At 46.1% G+C, this 19,138-nt stretch overlaps 1 protein-coding gene across 1 annotated transcript in view; it reads right to left on the bottom strand.

Moving 5' to 3' along the window:
• CELF5 (CUGBP Elav-like family member 5) overlaps positions 1 to 19,138 on the bottom strand; it is a 113,446-nt gene that overhangs the window by 2,939 nt on the left and 91,369 nt on the right. Inside the window, exons 5-10 of the mRNA XM_058163574.1 lie at positions 16,811 to 16,890; positions 13,612 to 13,758; positions 10,648 to 10,789; positions 8,734 to 8,805; positions 6,409 to 6,471; positions 3,032 to 3,119 (exon numbers count right to left, since the gene is read on the bottom strand). Of these exons, the coding sequence (XP_058019557.1) occupies positions 3,032 to 3,119; positions 6,409 to 6,471; positions 8,734 to 8,805; positions 10,648 to 10,789; positions 13,612 to 13,758; positions 16,811 to 16,890 (592 nt within the window). The remainder of the gene's footprint in view (positions 1 to 3,031; positions 3,120 to 6,408; positions 6,472 to 8,733; positions 8,806 to 10,647; positions 10,790 to 13,611; positions 13,759 to 16,810; positions 16,891 to 19,138) is intronic.

Genomic DNA, 19,138 nt, shown 5'->3' with positions numbered 1-19,138 from the left:
CGGGAGAACCAGTAGCGGGGGCGAGAGGCTCCGCTCACCCGCCCAGATGTCCTCAAAAAGGCTCTGCACATCCGTAGAAGTGCCGTGCACCCTCCCTTCCTTCTGCTACCGTTAGCAAACCAGTAGTACTGGGATTTGAATCCCATCGCTGACACACACACCACATATCCCCCAGAAAGGAGGCTTACCTAGGATCAAATACTTCACTTTTCTAAACTACTGATGTGGTCCGTCAGCAGCCTACGCAGCTGGCAACGGAGTCGGACAGCGATGAGGCTGAAGTGAGGCCAGGGCCATCGGGGAGTGAGGTGCGGACTCCAGAGCCTCCAGGGACTGATAGTAGTGAGGCAGAGGAACAGGAGGAGCCTGTTCTTAACGCACGCATGAGAAGAGCTGCCGAGCAGCTCAAGCAAAGAGGACGACTCGGGAGTAGGGCCAAGAGATGATTGGCTCCTCCCATAAGGCTTAAAAGACAAGCAATGGCGTTTGGGCTTTGCCGGAAAACAACATTGATAGCTTTGTCTTCTTGCATTTATTTTGTATCGGTGTCTTCTGAAAGTTTGCCAAAAAAGGCCTTTGGCAGTTTGCCTAATTGGACCAAGGTTTGCGATAGGACTGAGGAATTTGTGTTGGGAGGAATTTAGTTGAAAGACGCTGGGAATGAAGTAATTCTCAGCTGTTCGAATAAAGTTTGTTTTTTCACTGACTGAGTTTCCTACTACCTCCTTGGGTCTGGGTCACAACAACTACCAGGAAAACACTCCAGGCGGTCCCTCCAACAGGTAACTTTTATGAATGAGATACTTTTGTTATCCATTGAGAAAAATGGACCATTCTTTTCAGTATCCATTTGGAGAAAACCAGACAGCTCCGTTCATATACAAAACGCCTTCAGCTACAGCTCCCGCAGAAGACTGAAGCTGATGGGATGAAAAGCAGAAAAGCAAAGACTCCTACAATTCCCCACCCAGCTCCAAGGACAGGGCATGACCTCCCAGACAAAATGTGTCGTGTCCCACTCCTCCGAATCAGGCGTGCCTCTGCAGCTCTGCCAAAGTCCTAGCAAAGTTCTCAAGGCAGGCAGGAGACCAGAAAGTGATTTCAGCAAGATAAGGTAGACTTTGCCTGACTCAGAGAATGCCAGAAAGCAGATCCTTTATATAGGCCATGGGGTGTGGCTCCATGACTCAGCACTTATCCCAGCCTGCCCCTCCCTTCCTTCTGTTGCCGCCGCCTATCAATTCTCCTGAAGCGAGGGTCACTCCAGTCTGCAGCTGTTGGTAATTGACCTTCCTCAGGTTCACATGCTGTGGGGGAGGGGGAGGGGTCTAGTTGCTCCGTTTGCCTGGGCATGGAGCCAGGGCTGGGGGCTGGAGGCGCTTCTTCTTCCTCAGCCTGTCTGGGCATGGAGCCAGGGCTGGGGCCGGGAGGCATACTAGGACATTCCTCAGCGTTTGGAAGCAGATTAGAAGGCCCCGGCTGCGGGGAAAGCGGACGAGGCACAACAAAATGGGAGTCAGGCAACAATAATTAAAATACCAAATACAAATTCCAGACAAGCCCGGAAGAGAAATTATTATCTAAAATATATAATTATTTATTAAATTTTGATTTAGAAGAAGAAATTGTAAAGGGATCAATGATAGCATGGGCTAAAAATATTGGGCACAACATTGAGTTAGAAGATTGAAAAAAAAATTGGGAAAAAAAACTATACATTAACAAAATCTGCCGCATATAAAGAAAACCAATATAAAATTAGTATTGCTTAACACAGTGTAAGCCGCCCTGAGTCTTCGGAGAAGGGCGGGATATAAATTCAAATAAAAATAAAAAGTTCTATCGGTGGCATTTAGCCCCAACAAGACTCGCAAAAATGTACCCTAACCTGAAACCTAATTGCTGGAAATGCAAACAAGTACAAGGTACCTACTTCCATGTATGGTGGCTTTGCCCAGAAGTAAAAAAAATGGGATTAAAATACAAAAATGGCTAAAAGAAATCACACACTGTAATATAGAATTGAAACCTGAACTGTTTCTACTATGGATTATTACAGGAAATTATCCTAAAAGGATTAAATATTTGATTATTCACATAACCACGGCAGCAAGAATCGTACTCGCACAAGCCTGAAAAATGTCCACTATACTAACAGACTGCGCAATAATCCAGAAAATTTTCGAATGTGCAGAAAATGGACACACTTACTTTAGAATTAAATAAGAAGGAAGACTCGGAATACTATTTAACTTGGGAAAATTGGTATCAATGGATAGAAATTAAAAATAGGGAACGTATAGAATAAAATAAGATACAAAATGTGTTTAAATTTGTTGATTCAGTAGGAATATTTGGGAACAGATGTACAAAGTTAAGAATTACGTACTGTCAGAATGACGTTGAATTGTATAATTATTACGGATGGATTTTTGTTATAGATGTTTTTTAACTTGTATTTTAGGATTTAGGATTTTAAATGTTAATAAACATTTAAAGGTTTAAAAAATAAAATAAAATAAAATACCAAAAAGGGCACACTTAAGCAAAGTACATTTCATAAGGAGCAGGCATCTCAATCACAAAGCCCCAAAGAATGTATAAAAGCTCGCCTATCTCAACCCTCATTTTGACAGCCACCCCGGAAACATGCTGCTGTCACAGAAGTTTCCAGCTTCTCAATAAAGAGAGATTTCCTTTCCTGCAGCCTGCCTCCATTTTATTTTCAGCGTCTTTCTCCCGGCTTGGAACCAGATCTTCCAACATAAGGGACTTTAAGTGGTACGGTGGCCTAGAGGTCGAGCTTTCGCCTCACAGTCAGGAGGCTGTGAGTTCAATCCTTGGTAGAGGCAGATATTTCTCTCTCTGGGCACACTGGGAATATATATCTGCTGAACAAAACTCCACACTGGCGTCAGGAAGGGCATCAGGCCAGTAAACACTCTGCTAGCTCCATTCAGTGGCCCAGACTCCACCCCGCAAGGGATTATGGGGTCGTTTCCCCACCATGTCCCTGCAGGAGAAGACCTACCTACCTTCTCGCTGTTGCTGCTGAATTATAGGAAGAGGCTGAGGGATGGCCTGTGCGACAGGGGTGATGGCGGTGGCAGGATAGACAGCTGCGAAGGAAGGAAGGAGAGGGAGGTGAATAAATTCCCATTTCTGCTCCATAAAGCTCATTAACGACCGCTGTATCATCAATTTTCTTGAAGATCTTTACAGATTTTCAAGTGTGGATAAAATCTATCTAGATCAGGGTGTCAAACTCAAGGGGACTTAATAGTAGTAATAGTAATAATAATAATAATAATAGCAACAACAACAACAACAACAAGAGTTGGAAGGGACCTTGGAGGCCTTCTAGTCCAACCCCCTGCCCAGGCAGGAAACCCTACACCATCTCAGTCAGATGGTTATCCAACATATTCTTAAAAATTTCCAGTGTTGGAGCATTCACAACTTCTGCAGGCAAGTCGTTCCACTGATTAATTGTTCTAACTGTCAGGAAATTTCTCATGAAGCCTAACTAGGTGGCTCAGTGTCTAAGAAACTGAGCTTCTCGATCAGAAAGGTGGTCAGTTTGGCGGTTCGAATCCCTAGTAACAGGTCTCCTGCGTGAGCAGGGGGTTGGACTAGATGACCTCCAAGGTCCCTTCCAATTCTGTTGCTGTTACTGTTTAAGCCCTCCTGAGCTCCGTTTTTGCAGGCAGAGTGGTCGGGCCACCACTGGTGCCCCTGATATAAGTGTCGTTGAGCTGCCCACACCCACCCTGCCCACGCCTGCCGCCCCGAGGTCAAACACAGTAGATGTTCTGTACCCCTCGCCTTAGTCCGAGCGATGATTTAATTAGCTGGCAACTATCAGTTCTGGCAGCAAAATAGCAAGCGTCTGCCAAGTGACTCTGTTATCTCTCTTGATGCCGATGAGTCAACCAGGAACAACAGTACTTCAGCTCTAATTAAGCAGTTGATTTGCCTGCTATGAACAGGCACAGCAGCTCTCGCTGCCTTTATATCCTGTGGGGTGTGGCTCCATGACTCAGCACTTCGTAGGCCTGCCCCACTCTTGCTTCTGTTGTTCCCTCCTCTCCTGCCTACGAAACCTAGGGTCCAGCCAGGCCTGATTGCCATCAGCTGGGTCTGGAGGCGTGGCCTGGAGGGGGGAAAGAGTCAGGGGACGGAGGCCTCGTTATCTCTTCCACCTGGCCTGCCTCTGGCTCCTGGAGCTGAGCCAGGGAAGCCAGTGCTCCCAAGGTAAGTCCTGATGGCCCTTCCCCCTCACTTTCCAAGTCACTTTCTGGCAGGGGGCCCGACTCGGGGGGGCGCAGACACAACAGCCGTGGTGAGTTTCAATTTTTTTTTTACTACCGGTTCTGTGGGTGTAGCTTGGTGGGCGTGACTTGGTGGGTGTGGCAGGGGAAGGATACTGCAAAATCCCCATCCCCTCCTGATCAGCTGGGACTTGGGAGGCAGAGTATAGATGGGGGCGGGGCCAGTCAGAATTTTTACTACCGATTCTCTCTGAACTACTCAAAATTTCCGCTACCGGTTCTGCAGAACTGGTCAGAACCTGCTGAAACCCACCTCTGAAACACAGCCCTCAATGAAATCGAGTTTTGACACCCCTGATCTAGAGGGCCGTTGAATCTTAGATGGAGGATTACTCCAACAGGTAATCCTCGATTTAAGGCCGTAATCGGGACCAGAATTTCCGCTGCTTGGCAAGGCAGTTGTTATGGGAGTCAGGGCCAATTTTGTGAATTTTTTTTTGCCATGGTTGTTGAGCGAATCACTGCAGTTGTTAAGTGAATCATGCGGTTCTTAAGCAAATCTGGTTTTTCCCCCATTGACTTTACTTGTCAGAAGCTGGCTGGGAAGGTCACAAATGGTGATCACGTGACCCCGGGATTCTGCAACCATCAAAAACACATGCAGTTTGGCCAAGTTTGATCATGTGACCGTGGGGGGTGCTGTGGCGGTCATAAGCGTAAGTCACTTTTTTTTTGGTGCCCTTGTAACTTTGAGCGGTTGCTAAACAAGTGGCTGTAAGCCGAGGACTAGTGGTAATCGATAGATCAACCAATCAGAATTCTTGCTGGAAGTCACATGTGAACAGCAGAAAATGTTGCTGGGGAATTCTGGGGGTTGAAGTCAGGGGCGAACCGATAGTAAAAAAAATGCCTTAAAAAAGTAAAAAAAAAAAAAGGCCACTCCCACCCAGTCACATGACACCACCACCACCAAGCCACGCGCACAGAACCAGTACATTTCACCACCGGTTGAAGTCTACCCATCTCACAATTGTTGAGATTAAGAAAAACTGCCTAAACCATCTGAATTTATTGTTACAACATGTTTATTGTAGTATACCAATGCCACTTGTATAAAATCGATAAATTCATGTCTAATCTAAGCACCATCTATCTGTATACCTTCTATCTATCTATCTATCTATCTATCTATCTATCTATCTATCTATCTATCTATCTAATCTATCTATCTATCTATCCCATTTATCTATCTCTATCTACTGTATCTAACTATCTTTCTCTTTCTATATATCTATCTCTATCTGTATCTATCTGCATCTCCATTTTTCTATCTATTTATCTATTTATCTATCTATCTATCTCTCTTTCTATCTATCTCTGTATCTTTTATAATAATAATATCTGTATTATTATTAATAATATCTGTATCTATCTGCATCTCCATTTATCTGTCATTTATCTTTCTATCTAGCTATCTTTCTTTTTATCTCTCTCTTTCTAACTCTCTCTCTCTATCATATCTATCTATCTATCTCTGTCTCTATCTAATCTATCTAATCTATCTTATCTTTCTCTCTCTCTCTCTCTATGTATTCTATCACCTCTTTCTATATATCTATCTCTATCTGTATCTGCATCTGCATCTCTCTCTCTGTGTATCTATCTATCTATCTATCTATCTATCTATCTATCTATCTATCTATCTATCTATCTATCTATCTATCTATCTATCATCATCATCTATCATCTCTTTCTATATATCTATCTCTATCTGCATATCTGTCTATCTATCTCTGCCTGCCTGCCTGCCTACCAGATGCCTGGTAATTGGCTCACTCAGTAAGTTACTCAGCCAGCTTTTTTTTGTGTGTGTGCCTAAGGCGGGACTAGAACTGATAGACCCCTGGTGATTGGCCCAAAGTCACCCAGCCGGCTTTCACTCTTAAAGTAGGACTAGAACTCACCGTCTCCTGGTTTCCAGCCTGCTGCCTTCACCACTAGATCAAACTGCCTCTCAATCTGTCGTACCAAACTCCCTTTTATCCCTCTTCCCTCCAACCTCCCCCCCACCTAAAAAAAAAAAAAAGACCTTACAGCCGGAAGAAAGCATCAAAGGGGATGACTTCAGCCAAGTTACCTGCATATTGTTGGACGCCTGTGAAAGTCGGATGCAAGGTCTCTGCCACAGATGAGTTTTGGGCTAAAAGAAGAGAGATTTGGTTTCCGTTCTTTTTCAAGGATTAGGGAAATGGACAAAAACAGCAGGAAGAAGGAAATGGAGGGGGCAAACCCTCAAACCGACACGTTTGAAACTCCAATGCTTGGTATGTTGTTTTATAAAAAGATTTGGTCAAATGTTTGCAGATTAAAAATAATATTAACAAAACCAAGAGCAGGAAAGCTGCTACAGTCAGTCCTCAAGTTACGCCCGCAATTGAGCCCAAACTTTCTATTGTTTAAGGGAGACAGTCGTTAAGTGAGTTTTCCCCCATTTAATGACTGTTGGTAAGTTAGTAACATGGTTGTTAAGGGAATCTGGCTGCCCCATTGGCTTGGCTTGTCGGAAGGTCGAAAAAGGGGATCACGCGACCCTGTGACGCTGCAACCATCATAAATATGAGTCCGTTGCCAAATGTCCACATTTTAATCACCGTGGAGATGCTGCAATGGTCGTAAGGGTGAAACACGGCCGTAAGTCACTTTTTTCAGAGCCGTTGTAACTTTGAACGGTCGCTAAACGAACTGTTGTAAGTCGAGGAACCCCCTGTACAGAATCCCCTCCGCCAATTTCCTTTTCATCACAACAACCCTTTGAGGTAGTTTATGCTAAACACAGCAGCTGTTTCAAAGCCCCTCAGAGCAGGGGTCTCCAACCTTGGTCCCTTTAAGACTTGTGGACTTCAACTCCCAGAGTCCCTCAGCCAGCAAAGCAAAGATAGATAGATAGATAGATAGATAGATAGATAGATAGATAGATAGATAGATAGATAGATAGATAGATAGATAGATAGATAGATAGATACACAGACACAGAGAGAAATATGCAGATACGAATAGAGATAGATATATAGAAAGAGGTGATAGAATAGAGAGAGAGAGAGAGAAAGATAAGATAGATTAGATAGACAGATAGATAGATAGATATGATAGAGAGAGAGAGAGTTAGAAAGAGAGAGATATAAAAAGAAAGATAGCTTGATAGAAAGATAAATGACAGATAAATGGAGATGCAGATAGATACAGATACAGAGATAGATAAAAAGAGAGATAGATATAGATAGATAGATAGATAGATAGATAGATAGATATAGATAGATAAATAGATAGATAAATAGATAGAGATAGATAGATAGATAGATAGATAAATGGAGATGCAGATAGATACAGATAGAGATAGATATATAGAAAGAGAAAGATAGATAGATACAGTAGATAGAGATAGATAGATAAATAGGATAGATAGATAGATAGATAGATAGATAGATAGATAGATAGATAGATAGATAGATGGTATACAGATAGATGGTGCTTAGATTAGACATGAATTTATCGATTTTATACGTGGCATTGGTATACTACAATAAACATGTTGTAACAATAAAGTCAGATGGTTTAGGCAGTTTTTCTTAACCTCAGCTTTGCTGGCTGAGGAACTCTGGGAGTTGAAGTCCACAAGTCTTAAAGGGGCCAAGGTTGGAGACCCCTGCCTCAGAGGGCTTGAGGGGGAACTAAAACTAGGTCTCTCCCCTCCTAGCCCAGCCCCCTCCTCACCACATCTGATTGGGTCTGAAGGAGAGGGACTGGCCAATGAGTTTCTGAGGCTGAGGAGGGATTAGAACCCAGGTCTCCCCACACCTAGTTCAGCTCTTCCTTTACTACGCCTCATTGGCTCTTGGGCTGAGAGGTGGGGGGGTGCTGACCCCAAATCAGCCAATGAGTTTTTGAGGCTGAGGAAGGATTAGAACCCAATCCGGCTCCTCCCTTACTGCACCTGATTGGCTCTTGGGTTAAGACGGAAGCCAAATCAGCCAATCGGCTTCTGAGGCTGAAGGGAGATTAGAACTCAGGTCCCACCACTCCCAGGGCAGCCCTGTCCCCATTTCACCTGTCAAGAAGCAAACATTGTCACTCCCCCCCCGCCCCCCTTTGCAAATATATTTAGGACCGTAAAATTAAAAATGTTCCACAACTTCTGACTCGTCTCCAGCAGGGACCAGGATAGTCACAGCACAAAGTTGTACGCAAAAGACGCAAGCCAGCTTGTCATTCTCCAGATTTCCTCTACCTCGGTCAGGGCCCTTTTGTGACGTGTGGACTTCAACTCCCAGAATCCCTGCACTCAACGTTCAGAGTCCAGGCTCAGGAATTCTGGGAGTTGAAGTCCACATGCTATAAAAGGGCCCTGCTTCCCCCACCCCTGCTCTACAGGAGCCTCCCCCCCCCCACCCCGGTTTGGTCCTACCTGTGCAGGGGACCAGGCCGTTTGCATAAACCGTCTCCAGGGCCGGGTGGCTGCTGGGAATGGCCACCATTCCTGCAAAGCTGTTGCTGATGGGGGTGACCAGTCCTGGGACAGCAGCTGTGCCCAGCAGAGGAGGTGAGTGTAACCCTGCAGGAGGGAGAGAGAGAAAAAGACAGGAGGAGAAAGAGGTGGCTTTCTTTCTTTCTTTCTTTCTTTCTTTCTTTCTTTCTTTCTTTCATCTATCTATCTTTCTTTCGCTTCCTTTCTTCCTTCTTTCTTTCCCTTCCTTCCTTCCTTCCTTCTCTTTCTTTCTTTTTTCCTTCCTTCTTTCTTTATCTTTCTTTCTCTTCCTTCCTTCCTTCCTTCTTTCTTTCTTTTTTCCTTCCTTCTTTCTTTATCTTTCTTTCTCTTCCTTCCTTCCTTCCTTCTTTCTTTCCCTTCCTTCCTTCCTTCTTTCTTTCTTTCCTTCCTCCTTCTTTCTTTCTTTCTTTTCTTCCTTCCTTCTTTCTTTATCTTTCTCTTCCTTCCTTCCTTCCTTCTTTCTGACTTTTTCTTTCTTCCTCTTTCTTTCTTTCTTCTTTCCTTCCTTCTTCCTTCCTTTCTTTCTCTTCCTTCCTTCCTTCCTTCTTTCTTTCCCTTCCTTCCTTCCTTCTTTCTTTCTTTTTTCCTTCCTTCTTTCTTTATCTTTCTTTCTCTTCCTTCCTTCCTTCCTTCTTTCTTTCCCTTCCTTCCTTCCTTCTTTCTTTCTTTTTCCTTCCTTCTTTCTTTATCTTTCTTTCCTTCCTTCCTTCCTTTCTCTTCCTTCCTTCCTTCTTTCTTTCCTTCCTCCTTCTCTTTCTTTCTCTTTTTCCTTTTCTTTCTTTCTTTCTTTCTCGTTTTCTTTTCATCTTTCTTTCTTTTCTTCCTTCCTTCCTTCTCTTTCTTTCTCCTTCCTTCTCTTTCTCTTCCTTCCTTCCTTCTTTCTCTTTCTTTTTCCTTCCTTCTTTCTTTATCTTTCTTTCTCTTCCTTCCTTCCTTCCTTCTTTCTTTCCCTTCCTTCCTCCCTTCTTTCTTTCTCTTTTTTCCTTTTTCCTTTCTCTTTCTTTCTTTCTCTTTTTCCTTTTTCCTTTCTCTTTCTTTCTTTTCTTCCTTCCTTCCTTCCTCCTTCTTTCTCTTTCTCTTCTTTCTTTCTTTCCTTCCTTTCTCTTCCTTCCTTTCTTCCTTTCTTCCTTTCTTCCTTCTTTCTTTCTCTTCCTTCCTTTTTTCTTTCTTTTCTTTCTCTTCCTTCCTTCTTCCTTCTTTCGTTCTCTCTCTCTTTCTTGCTTTCTTCTCCAACCCTCCTTCCCTTTCTTCATCTTCCCTCCCTCCCTCCCTCCTTTTATTCTTCCTTTTCTTTCTCTGTTCATATTTCTTAACCTCTAATCCCCTAATCCTCTTTGTTGCTCTTCTCTGCACTCTTTCCAGAATCTCAGCATGGTTTTTTTTTTATATCACGGTGACCAAAACTTGATGCAATAATCCAAGGGGGTGTGTGTGTGTGTGTCTTACACCTTGCAACCAGTTTGTTTCTTCTCAACCAGGGTCGGATGGTTATATCGAAAGAGTGACATGCAATGCAATCTGTGAGGCCTGGTTCCCTCGGACTGGCAGGCAGTATTTCAACCCCCCACCCCCACCTCTGAAGACTCAGGGCGGCTTACACTATGTCAAGCAATAGTCTTCATCCATTTGTATATTATATACAAAGTCAACTTATTGCCCCCCAACAATCTGGGTCCTCATTTTACCTACCTTATAAAGGATGGAAGGCTGAGTCAACCTTGGGCCTGGTGGGACTTGAATGTGCAGTAATTGCAAGCAGCTGCTGTTAATAACAGACTGTCTTAGCAGTCTGAGCCACCAGAGGCCCCTAATTCAACCCTCCAGCCACCTTACCTGAGGTCGGTGCAATTGGAGCAGCTGGCAGGCCATTCAAGCTGACGGTGCCAATCTGCTGGATGTGGCACGGCGAGAAAGTGAGGCTGGGGCTGAGGAAGCTACCCTGGGAAGCCGACAGGACCGTTTGCTGCTGCATCAGCTGTCACAGAGAAAGAATAAATCATCCCTAAGCTTATGAATTAGATTTCTAGGATTCGGAGATACATATATCACTTTGTCAAGGACTTTGGAGTGCTCATATCAAATGATCTAAGTGCCAAAGTCCACTGTAAGAACATCGCCAAAAAAGGCATTAAGGGTTGTAAACCTAATTGTCAGCTTTGGAAGCCATACTAGGCTGGAAGTGTCGTGTCCCACTCCTCCGCTGACGGCCGGGTCGGGGAAGTCCGTATCAAGCGTGCCTCTGCAGCTCTGCCAAAGTCCTATCAGAGTTCTCAAGGCAGGCAGGAGACCAGGAAGTGACTTCAGCAATCCAAGTTAGACTTTGCCTGACTCAGAGAATGCCAGAAAGCAGATCCTTTATATAGGCCATGGGGTGTGGCTCCATGACTCAGCACTTATCCAGGCCTGCCCCTCCCTTCCTTTTGCTGACGTCGCCTCTCAACTCTCCGGAAGCGAGGATCTCTCCAGCCTCCAGCTGTTGGCAATCCTAGCTCATGACTGGCCTCACATTCTTCAGGCTCACATGCTGTGGGGGAGGGGTTTAGTTGCTCCATTTGCCTGGGCATGGTGCCAGGACTGGGGGCTGAAGGCACATCAGGCCCTTCGTCTTGCTCGGCCTGTCCGGGCATGGTGCCAGGGCTGGGGCCTGGAGGCATGCCAGGACATTCTTCCGAACTATCAGCGTCCGGCAGGAGATAAGAGGGGCCCGGCTGCGGCAGGGGAGCGGGCGAGACACAACAGGAAGCTTCCGTGTTGCCACTTTCTCATGTGTGGGAAAGTAGGAGGGGGGGGATTTAGTAGAGGGGTTGCCATTAGACACAATAAAACATTCTTCCTGCCGGTCAAGGTCAGGCTGGTCCTGCATCTGGAGGAGGAGCGGTCGGAGTGCTGTCTCGAGATGGGACGGATGGCGATTGGAGCCTGTGTTCGGCTGAGGAGTGAGGGGATGATTTTGGGGGTTTTGATTTCCTGAGGGAAAACCCGGACCTCTCAGATTCGGGTTTTCCCAGATGTGCCAGTTTATTTATCCTAGTAAAAGAACTTTGAAAAACGCCTGCTTTGGAGTTTTTACTCGAGGGGAGGGGGTTTTCACTGGCTGAGGAATTCTGGGAGTTGAAGTCCACAAGTCTTAAAGAGACCGAGGTTGGAGACCCCTGTTCTGGAACACTGACACTAATCTTGCATAGCTTCTTCTCCGGTAATATCACACTACTAACCAGAGCATACAAAACCTTTGCTAGACCAATCCTTGAATACACCTCGTCTGTCTGGAACCCGCACTGCATATCGGACATTAATACAATTGAACATGTCCAGAAATATTTCACAAGAAGAGTCCTCCACTCCTCTGCTCGCAACAAAATACCTTATGGCACCAGACTTGAAATTTTGAGCTTAGAAAATTTAGAACTACGCCGCCTCCAAACAAACCAGTCGTGAAATTTTAACCAGTTTACTACGGGTTCGGTGGCTGCGCATGTGTTTGGCACGTCAAACGCGTGCTTTGTGCACACATGAGCAATGTGCAACACGCGCCAAATGCGAGGTGCGTGCGCATGTGCAGCGCACACTCAAAAAGAGATATGGGAAAGAAGGTAAGTAGAACAGCGCACGTGGGAGGAGTGATCAGCTGTGGCGCGCGATCATCGGAGCCTTTTTAAAAAAAACTTTTTAAAAGCATTTTTTACTACCTATTTGAGTGAATAGGTAATAAAAAATGCTTTTAAAAGTTAAAAAAAGGCTCCAACAATCGCGCGGCTCAGCTGTGATCATCAGAGCTCTTTTTTTAGCCTTTTAAAAGCATTTTTTACTGCCTATTTGAATGAATAGGTAGTAAAAAAGGCTTTTAAAAGTCAGAGCCCTTTTTTTAGCCTTTTAAAAGCATTTTTTACAACCTATCCCTACCATTCGGGCGGGAAAAGTGAGTGAGCCGTGAAGAAGTGGACAAGCGGACAAGCGGGCATGCGGGTGACTAGGCTATTGGGTGGGCATGTGGGGGGCAGGGATTTTTGCTACCGGTTCTCCAAACCACCCACTGCCATCGCTACCGGATCGGCCTATCCGGTCTGAACCAGGAGTATTTCACCCCTGGGTTTAGCCTTCCGAGCTTTTGGACTTACGCTGCAGCCCATCTTCAGGGAACTTCTCTCTAGCAGACTATTCTGTGTGCGGTATTTATGTGGTGACTCTTGTGTGTGGCTTTTTAGTTGTTGATGTTGATGGTTGGCTATTAAGACGTTGGCTGTTGTTTCCTTGTGCTGCCCCAGCCCTGGCTTCCTAAATACTGGATAAATTACTGGTAAGCCATCAGTCCTGTTGACTGACGAGAGGCCTGTCTCCCAGGCTTCCATCACTTCCCTGGCTATTTTTGTACCTGCTCGCCCAACAATCTTAGTAGCTGCAAAAAACGGAATGCATGTCCTTGTTTACTGCAATGATTTACTTCTTTCGTGGTTGTTTGGAGGGCGGGATGGGAAACAGCGGCCAACGGGCAAACTGATAGCAAAACCGGGGAAGTGGGTAAAGCTGGCATTTGAAATGGGCGGATGAAATATTGCAAGGTTTATTACGCGTCCCTCCACCCTCCCCGCACCGTTTTTCTCGTTGCAAAAGCGGCAAACGTTCAATATTGCGATATTCGTTGGGCGTCCCTCCAACCTCCCCAATCCTTTTCCTTTCTCGCAAATGCGACAGATGTCCTGGAAAGCCACTTCTCACGATGAAACCCAAGCTGGCTCTGGGCCCCCGCTTCCGAGTTCCGACGAAAAGCAAACTGGCTTGCGTCCCGTTGATACTCACCGCCTGAGCGTACGCGCTGTACGGGCTGAACGGCAAGGCGAAGGGAGGGGTGAGAATGCCAAGCTGCCCCACCATCTGCTGCACTCGTCGCAGCGTCCGCTCCTTGTCTGTGTCCGCGAACTTCACCACGAGGCTGGAAGAAGCACCCTGCTAGACAAAAATGCAAGCTTGGGGTGGGAAAAGAGAGGACAAACTGGGGCGAGAGCGGTTTAAGAAGAGGTTAGACAACCGTTTCTCTGGAATGGTAGAGGGTCTCCTGCCTGAGCAGGGGGTTGGACTAGAAGACCTCCAAGGTCCCTTCCAACTCTATTACTCTTTTATTTGTCTAGAATGGTAGGATATCCTGCTTGAGCAAGGGGTTGGACTAGAAGACCTCCAAGGTCCCTTCCAACTTTGTGACTCTGTTATTTGACTAGCATGGTAGAGGGTCTCTTGCTTGAGCAGGCGGTTGGACTACAAGACCTCCAAAGTAACATAACATAACATAACATAACATAACATAACATAACATAACATAACATAACATAACATAACATAACATAACATAACATAACATAACATAACATAACATAACATAACATAACATAACATAACATAACATAACATAACATCAGAGTTGGAAGGGACCTTGGAGGCCTTCTAGTCCAACCCCCTGCCCAGGCAGGAAACCCTACACCATCTCAGTCAGATGGTTATCCAACATTTTCTTAAAAATTTCCAGTGTTGGAGCATTCACAACTTCTGCAGGCAAGTCGTTCCACTGATTAATTGCTCTAAGTGTCAGGAAATTTCTCCTTAGTTCTAAGTTGCTTCTTTCTTTGACCAGTTTCCACCCATTGCTTCTTGTTCTACCCTCAGGTGCTTTGGAGAACAGCCCGACTCCCTCTTCTTTGTGGCAACCCCTGAGATATTGGAACACTGCTATCATGTCTCCCCTAGTCCTTCTTTTTGTTAAACTAGACATGCCCAATTCCTGCAACCGTTCTTCATATGTTTTATCCTCCAGTCCCCTAATCATCTTTGTTGCTCTTCTCTGCACTCTTTCTAGAGTCTAAAGTCCCTTCCAACTCTCTTATTCTGGGGGCCGTTCAGCTGCTCAGTTGTACAGCGCAGAAAATTCTGCAGCCGAACAGTCCTCGACTTACGACTGTGATGGGTGCCAGAATTTCCCCCCCCTGCTAAGCCGGGGGGGGGCTGTTAAGTGAGTCCCGCCCATTTTTGCGAACATTCTGGTCACAGTTGCTAAGCGAATCACTGCAGCTGTTTAGCGAGCTTGGTTGTTTGGTGCATTGACTTTTGCTTGCCTGAAAGGGGGATCGTATTATGACCTCAGGACATTGCAACCGTTGTAAGTTTGAGGCAGTTGCCGGCAGGTTCTGAATTTGGATCCTGTGACCGTGGGGGTGCTGCGTCAGTCATGTGAATAATGGTCGCAGGTCACTTTTTTGTGCGGTTGTAAGTCCGAACGGTCACTAAGCAAAGCGTTGTAAGTCAAGGACTACCTGAACTCACAAACTGGGGTCCAGCCCCACCCCTCTTGGGTTCCCTTTTCAAATTGCCCTGCATTTTGAAACCCAGAACAAGCATGATCCCTATGTTGCAGTTCGCATCGCATTCAATTTTCCTAGTAGGATGTCCCAAAAGGGCTTTTTCAGGAGGCAACTGGACTTTTCTTGGTTTTTCTTTGAAGATGTTTCTCTTCTCATCCAAGAAGCTTTGTCAGCTGTGATTGGACGGTGGGGAATGGAAGGATTTATACTCCTTGCAGACAGCTGGTCATTTGCATCCTTTTAGAGGGTCGTTGAGGCCACTTGGAGATTTAATCTGTGTCCTCAGAATCACCTGAGTGGTGCAAATGGGTATGGAGCCTCCTTGGAACTGCTGAAAGGACCGTGTTGTAGACTGGAGATAGATGATGTGGTATCCCTCCCCCTCTGTTGAGGGAGGGTTGTTCAATTTTGACATAGATGGCCTCCTTGACCCCTCTTTCAAACCAGCGGTGATGTCGTGTCCCATTCCCACTCTGACGAACGAGTCAAGGAAGTCCGTAACAAACTTGGCAACAAAGCCTTTGCAGCTTGCCAAGTTCCTTCGAGGTTTATCAGGGCAGGCAGGAGTCCAAGTTGTGACTTCAGCAAAAGAGTCCAATATCAGCAAACTAGATAAGACTTTGCTTGACTCAAGGTTGGAATGCCAAAAGCAGGTCCTTTATATAGGCTGCGGGGTGTGGCTCCATGACTCAGCATTTATCCAGGCCTGCCCTACCCTTCCTTCTGCTGGCGTCGCCTCTCAGAACTCCGGAAGCGAGGATCCTCCCACTTTGAATTGTCTTCAGCTGGATCTGCTGTCAGTTTCTGGGAAAAGGGGGGGTCAGAGGGAGTAGGCCCGAGTAATTCCAGCACCTGGCTGGATTCCTGCTCTGAAGGCTGAGCCAAAGGAACACACGCTGTATGAGTGAGGTTTATCAGGCTAGTCCTTCCACTCCTTGAATCCTCTCCAGGCATGGGGCCAGGGCTGGGGGCTGGAGGCATGACAGGCCGTTCATCTTCATTATCAGACTCGGAGTCTGATAAAAGGCCTGGTTGGAGATGAGAGGGGCCCGGCTGAGGAGAGGAGGGAGGACGAGTCAAAACAGGTCCAGGTCGTGGATTTTGCAGCCTTCAAAAGAGTGGCCTTTGCCTTTTAAATGCAGATGGACTGCTGAATCTTGTCCGGATGGTTTGTTCTGTTGGGCCATGCGTTGGTGAAGTGGTTGTTTTGTTTCCCCAATGTACCCATCGCGACAAGATTGAGAATCTCCATAGACATGGACCCTGCTAATTTCCACTATAAGTTCAGACAAACCTCCAAGTAGCCTCAACGACTCTCTCAAAGGATGCAAATGACCGGCTGTCTGCAAAGGAGTAGAAATCCTTCCGTTCCCCACCGTCCAGTCAGAGCCGAAGAAGCTTCTTGGAGGAGAAGCAAAACGTCTTCAAAGGAAAAAAAACCGAGAAAAGTCCAGTTGCCTCTCGAAAAAAAAGCACCTTTGAGGCAGCCATGACCTGGATGACTGAGAATCTCCATAGACTTCCTAGCCAGATGTTTTGCCCCTTTGCTCCATTTCCATTGAGCCAGATGGGGACAGTGCTAAATTATACACATCTGGGATCCCTGTGTGTCTTCTCTGACCTGTGGCAAGATTTGGGTGTTTACTTACGGGCATGGTTTGGCTGCCGTGGAGAGCATGGATGGCCGCTTGGGCTTCGTTGTGCGAGGAAAACTTAACAAAGGCACAACCTGGAAAGGACAGGATTAAACCAGTATTAAGGCAGAGAACCCAAACACTAAATACAAACTCAACAGACATTACCTTACAGATGATCCCCCACCCTGTTAAAGACCTTGGAGTTTTCATATCAAATGATCTAAGTGCCAAAGCCCACTGCAACTACATCACAAAAAAAGGCTTTAAGAGTTGTAAACCTAATCTTACATAGCTTCTTCTCCAGAAACACTACACTACTAACCAGACCTTATAAAACATTTGCTAGACCAATTCAAGAATACAGCTCGCCTGTTTGGAACCCTCACCACATCTCTGACATCAATAAAATTGAGCGTGTCCAGAAATATTTTACAAGAAGAGTTCTCCATTCCTCTGTAAACAACAAAATACCTTATCCCACCAGACTTGAAATCCTAGGCTTAGAAAACTTAGAACTCCGTCGCCTTCGTCAAGACCTAAGTTTAACTCACAGAATCATCTATTGTAATGTCCTTCCTGTCAAAGACTACTTCAGCTTTAATTGCAATAATACAAGGGCAACCAATAGATTTAAACTTAATGTTAACCGCTTTAATCTAGATTGCCGAAAATATGACTTCTGTAACAGAATCATCAGTGCTTGGAATACTTTACCTGACTCTGTGGTCTCTTCCCATAATCCCAAAAGCTTTAACCAAAAACTTTCTAATATTGACCTCACCCCATTCCTAAGAGGGGCGTGCATAAGCGCACAAATGTGCCTACCGTTCCTGTCCTATTGTTTTTCTTTTTCTCCTTCTTATATATATATGCTTATTCCTCCTAATATTTACTCTTACATATGTTTATACACTATATAATCTTTTCTATATGATACTTATATATATATTGTTATGACAAAATAAATAAATAAATAAATAAATAAATAAATAAATAAATAAATAAATGAAAACATTTCACCCCTTGGCCCATACCCATAATTCAATGCGCCTCCCCTGCATTTGTGCAAAACCCCGCCCTTGCGCTGCCCCCACGTTTGGTACAGGATGGCATGGTGGACCTGTTGTGTCTCGCCCGCTCCCCCTACCGCAGTCGGGCCCCTCTTATCTCCTGCCGGACGCTGATAGTTTGGAAGAATGTCCTGGCATGCCTCCAGCCCCCAGTCCTTGCACCATGCCTGGACAGGCTGAGCAAGACGAAGGGCTTGACGTGCCTTCAGCCTCCAGCCCTGGCACCATGCCCAGGCAAACGGAGCAATTAAACCCCTCCCCCACAGCATGTGAGCCTGAAGAATGTGTCATGAGCTCAGATTACCAACAGCTGGAGGCTGGAGAGATCCTCGCTTCCGGAGAGTTGAGAGGCGACGTCAGCAAAAGGAAGGGAGGGGCAGGCCTGGATAAGTGCTGAGTCATAGAGCCACACCCCGTGGCCTATATAAAGGATCTGCTTTCTGGCATTCTCTGAGTCAGGCAAAGTCTAACTTGGATTGCTGAAGTCACTTCCTGGTCTCCTGCCTGCCTTGAGGACTTTGCTAGGACTTTGGCAGAGCTGCAGAGGCACGCTTGATACGGACTCCCCCAACCCGGCCGTCAGCGGAGAAGTGGGACACGACAGGACCAGGTAGGCCCATTTTTCACCCTCCCCAGGTTCCAGAGACTTTCTAGGAGCCTGGGGAGGGCAAAAATGGCCTCTTTCCCCCCCCCCCAAGGCCCTCTAGAGGCTGGAAATGGCCCATTTCCCGACTTCCGGTAGGCCCGGAAGGCCCGAAAATCAGCTGGCCAGTATGCACATGCATGCTGGAAGCTGAGCTAGGGCAATGCTCGTGTGCCCACAGATATGGCTCCGTGTGCCACCTGTGGCACGCGTGCCATAGGTTCACCATCACAGGTATACGGTTTCCTGCTTGAGCAGGGGGTTGGACTAGAACAACCCCCTGTTTGTTGTCAAACTCAAGGCCTGCAGGCGGAATTCGGCCCGCAGGCTGCTTAAATCTGGATTGCGGTACCACGCTGGAAACAGCGAAGGACCGGCCCGCGGTGCCTCTGCCAGGGAAAACGGAGCTCAGGAAGGCTGCTTGAAGCCCTCCCGAGCTCCGTTTTTGCTGGCGGAGGGTTGCAGGAGGCCATCACAGCCGAAAAGGGAGCTCGGGACCCCCGTTCTCCTTCCATCCCCGCACCCCCCGAGGTCAAACACAGCCCGGATGCGGCCCTCAATGAAATCAAGTTCAGCACCCCTGGACTAGAAGACCTTCTGGGTCGCTTCCAACTCTGTTATTCTGTG

The sequence above is a fragment of the Ahaetulla prasina genome, chromosome 1, assembly GCF_028640845.1.
Source record: "Ahaetulla prasina isolate Xishuangbanna chromosome 1, ASM2864084v1, whole genome shotgun sequence".
NCBI lineage: Eukaryota > Metazoa > Chordata > Lepidosauria > Squamata > Colubridae > Ahaetulla > Ahaetulla prasina.
Note: the sequence above shows the minus strand (reverse complement) of the source record. Positions and strands in the feature narration are given on the sequence as shown.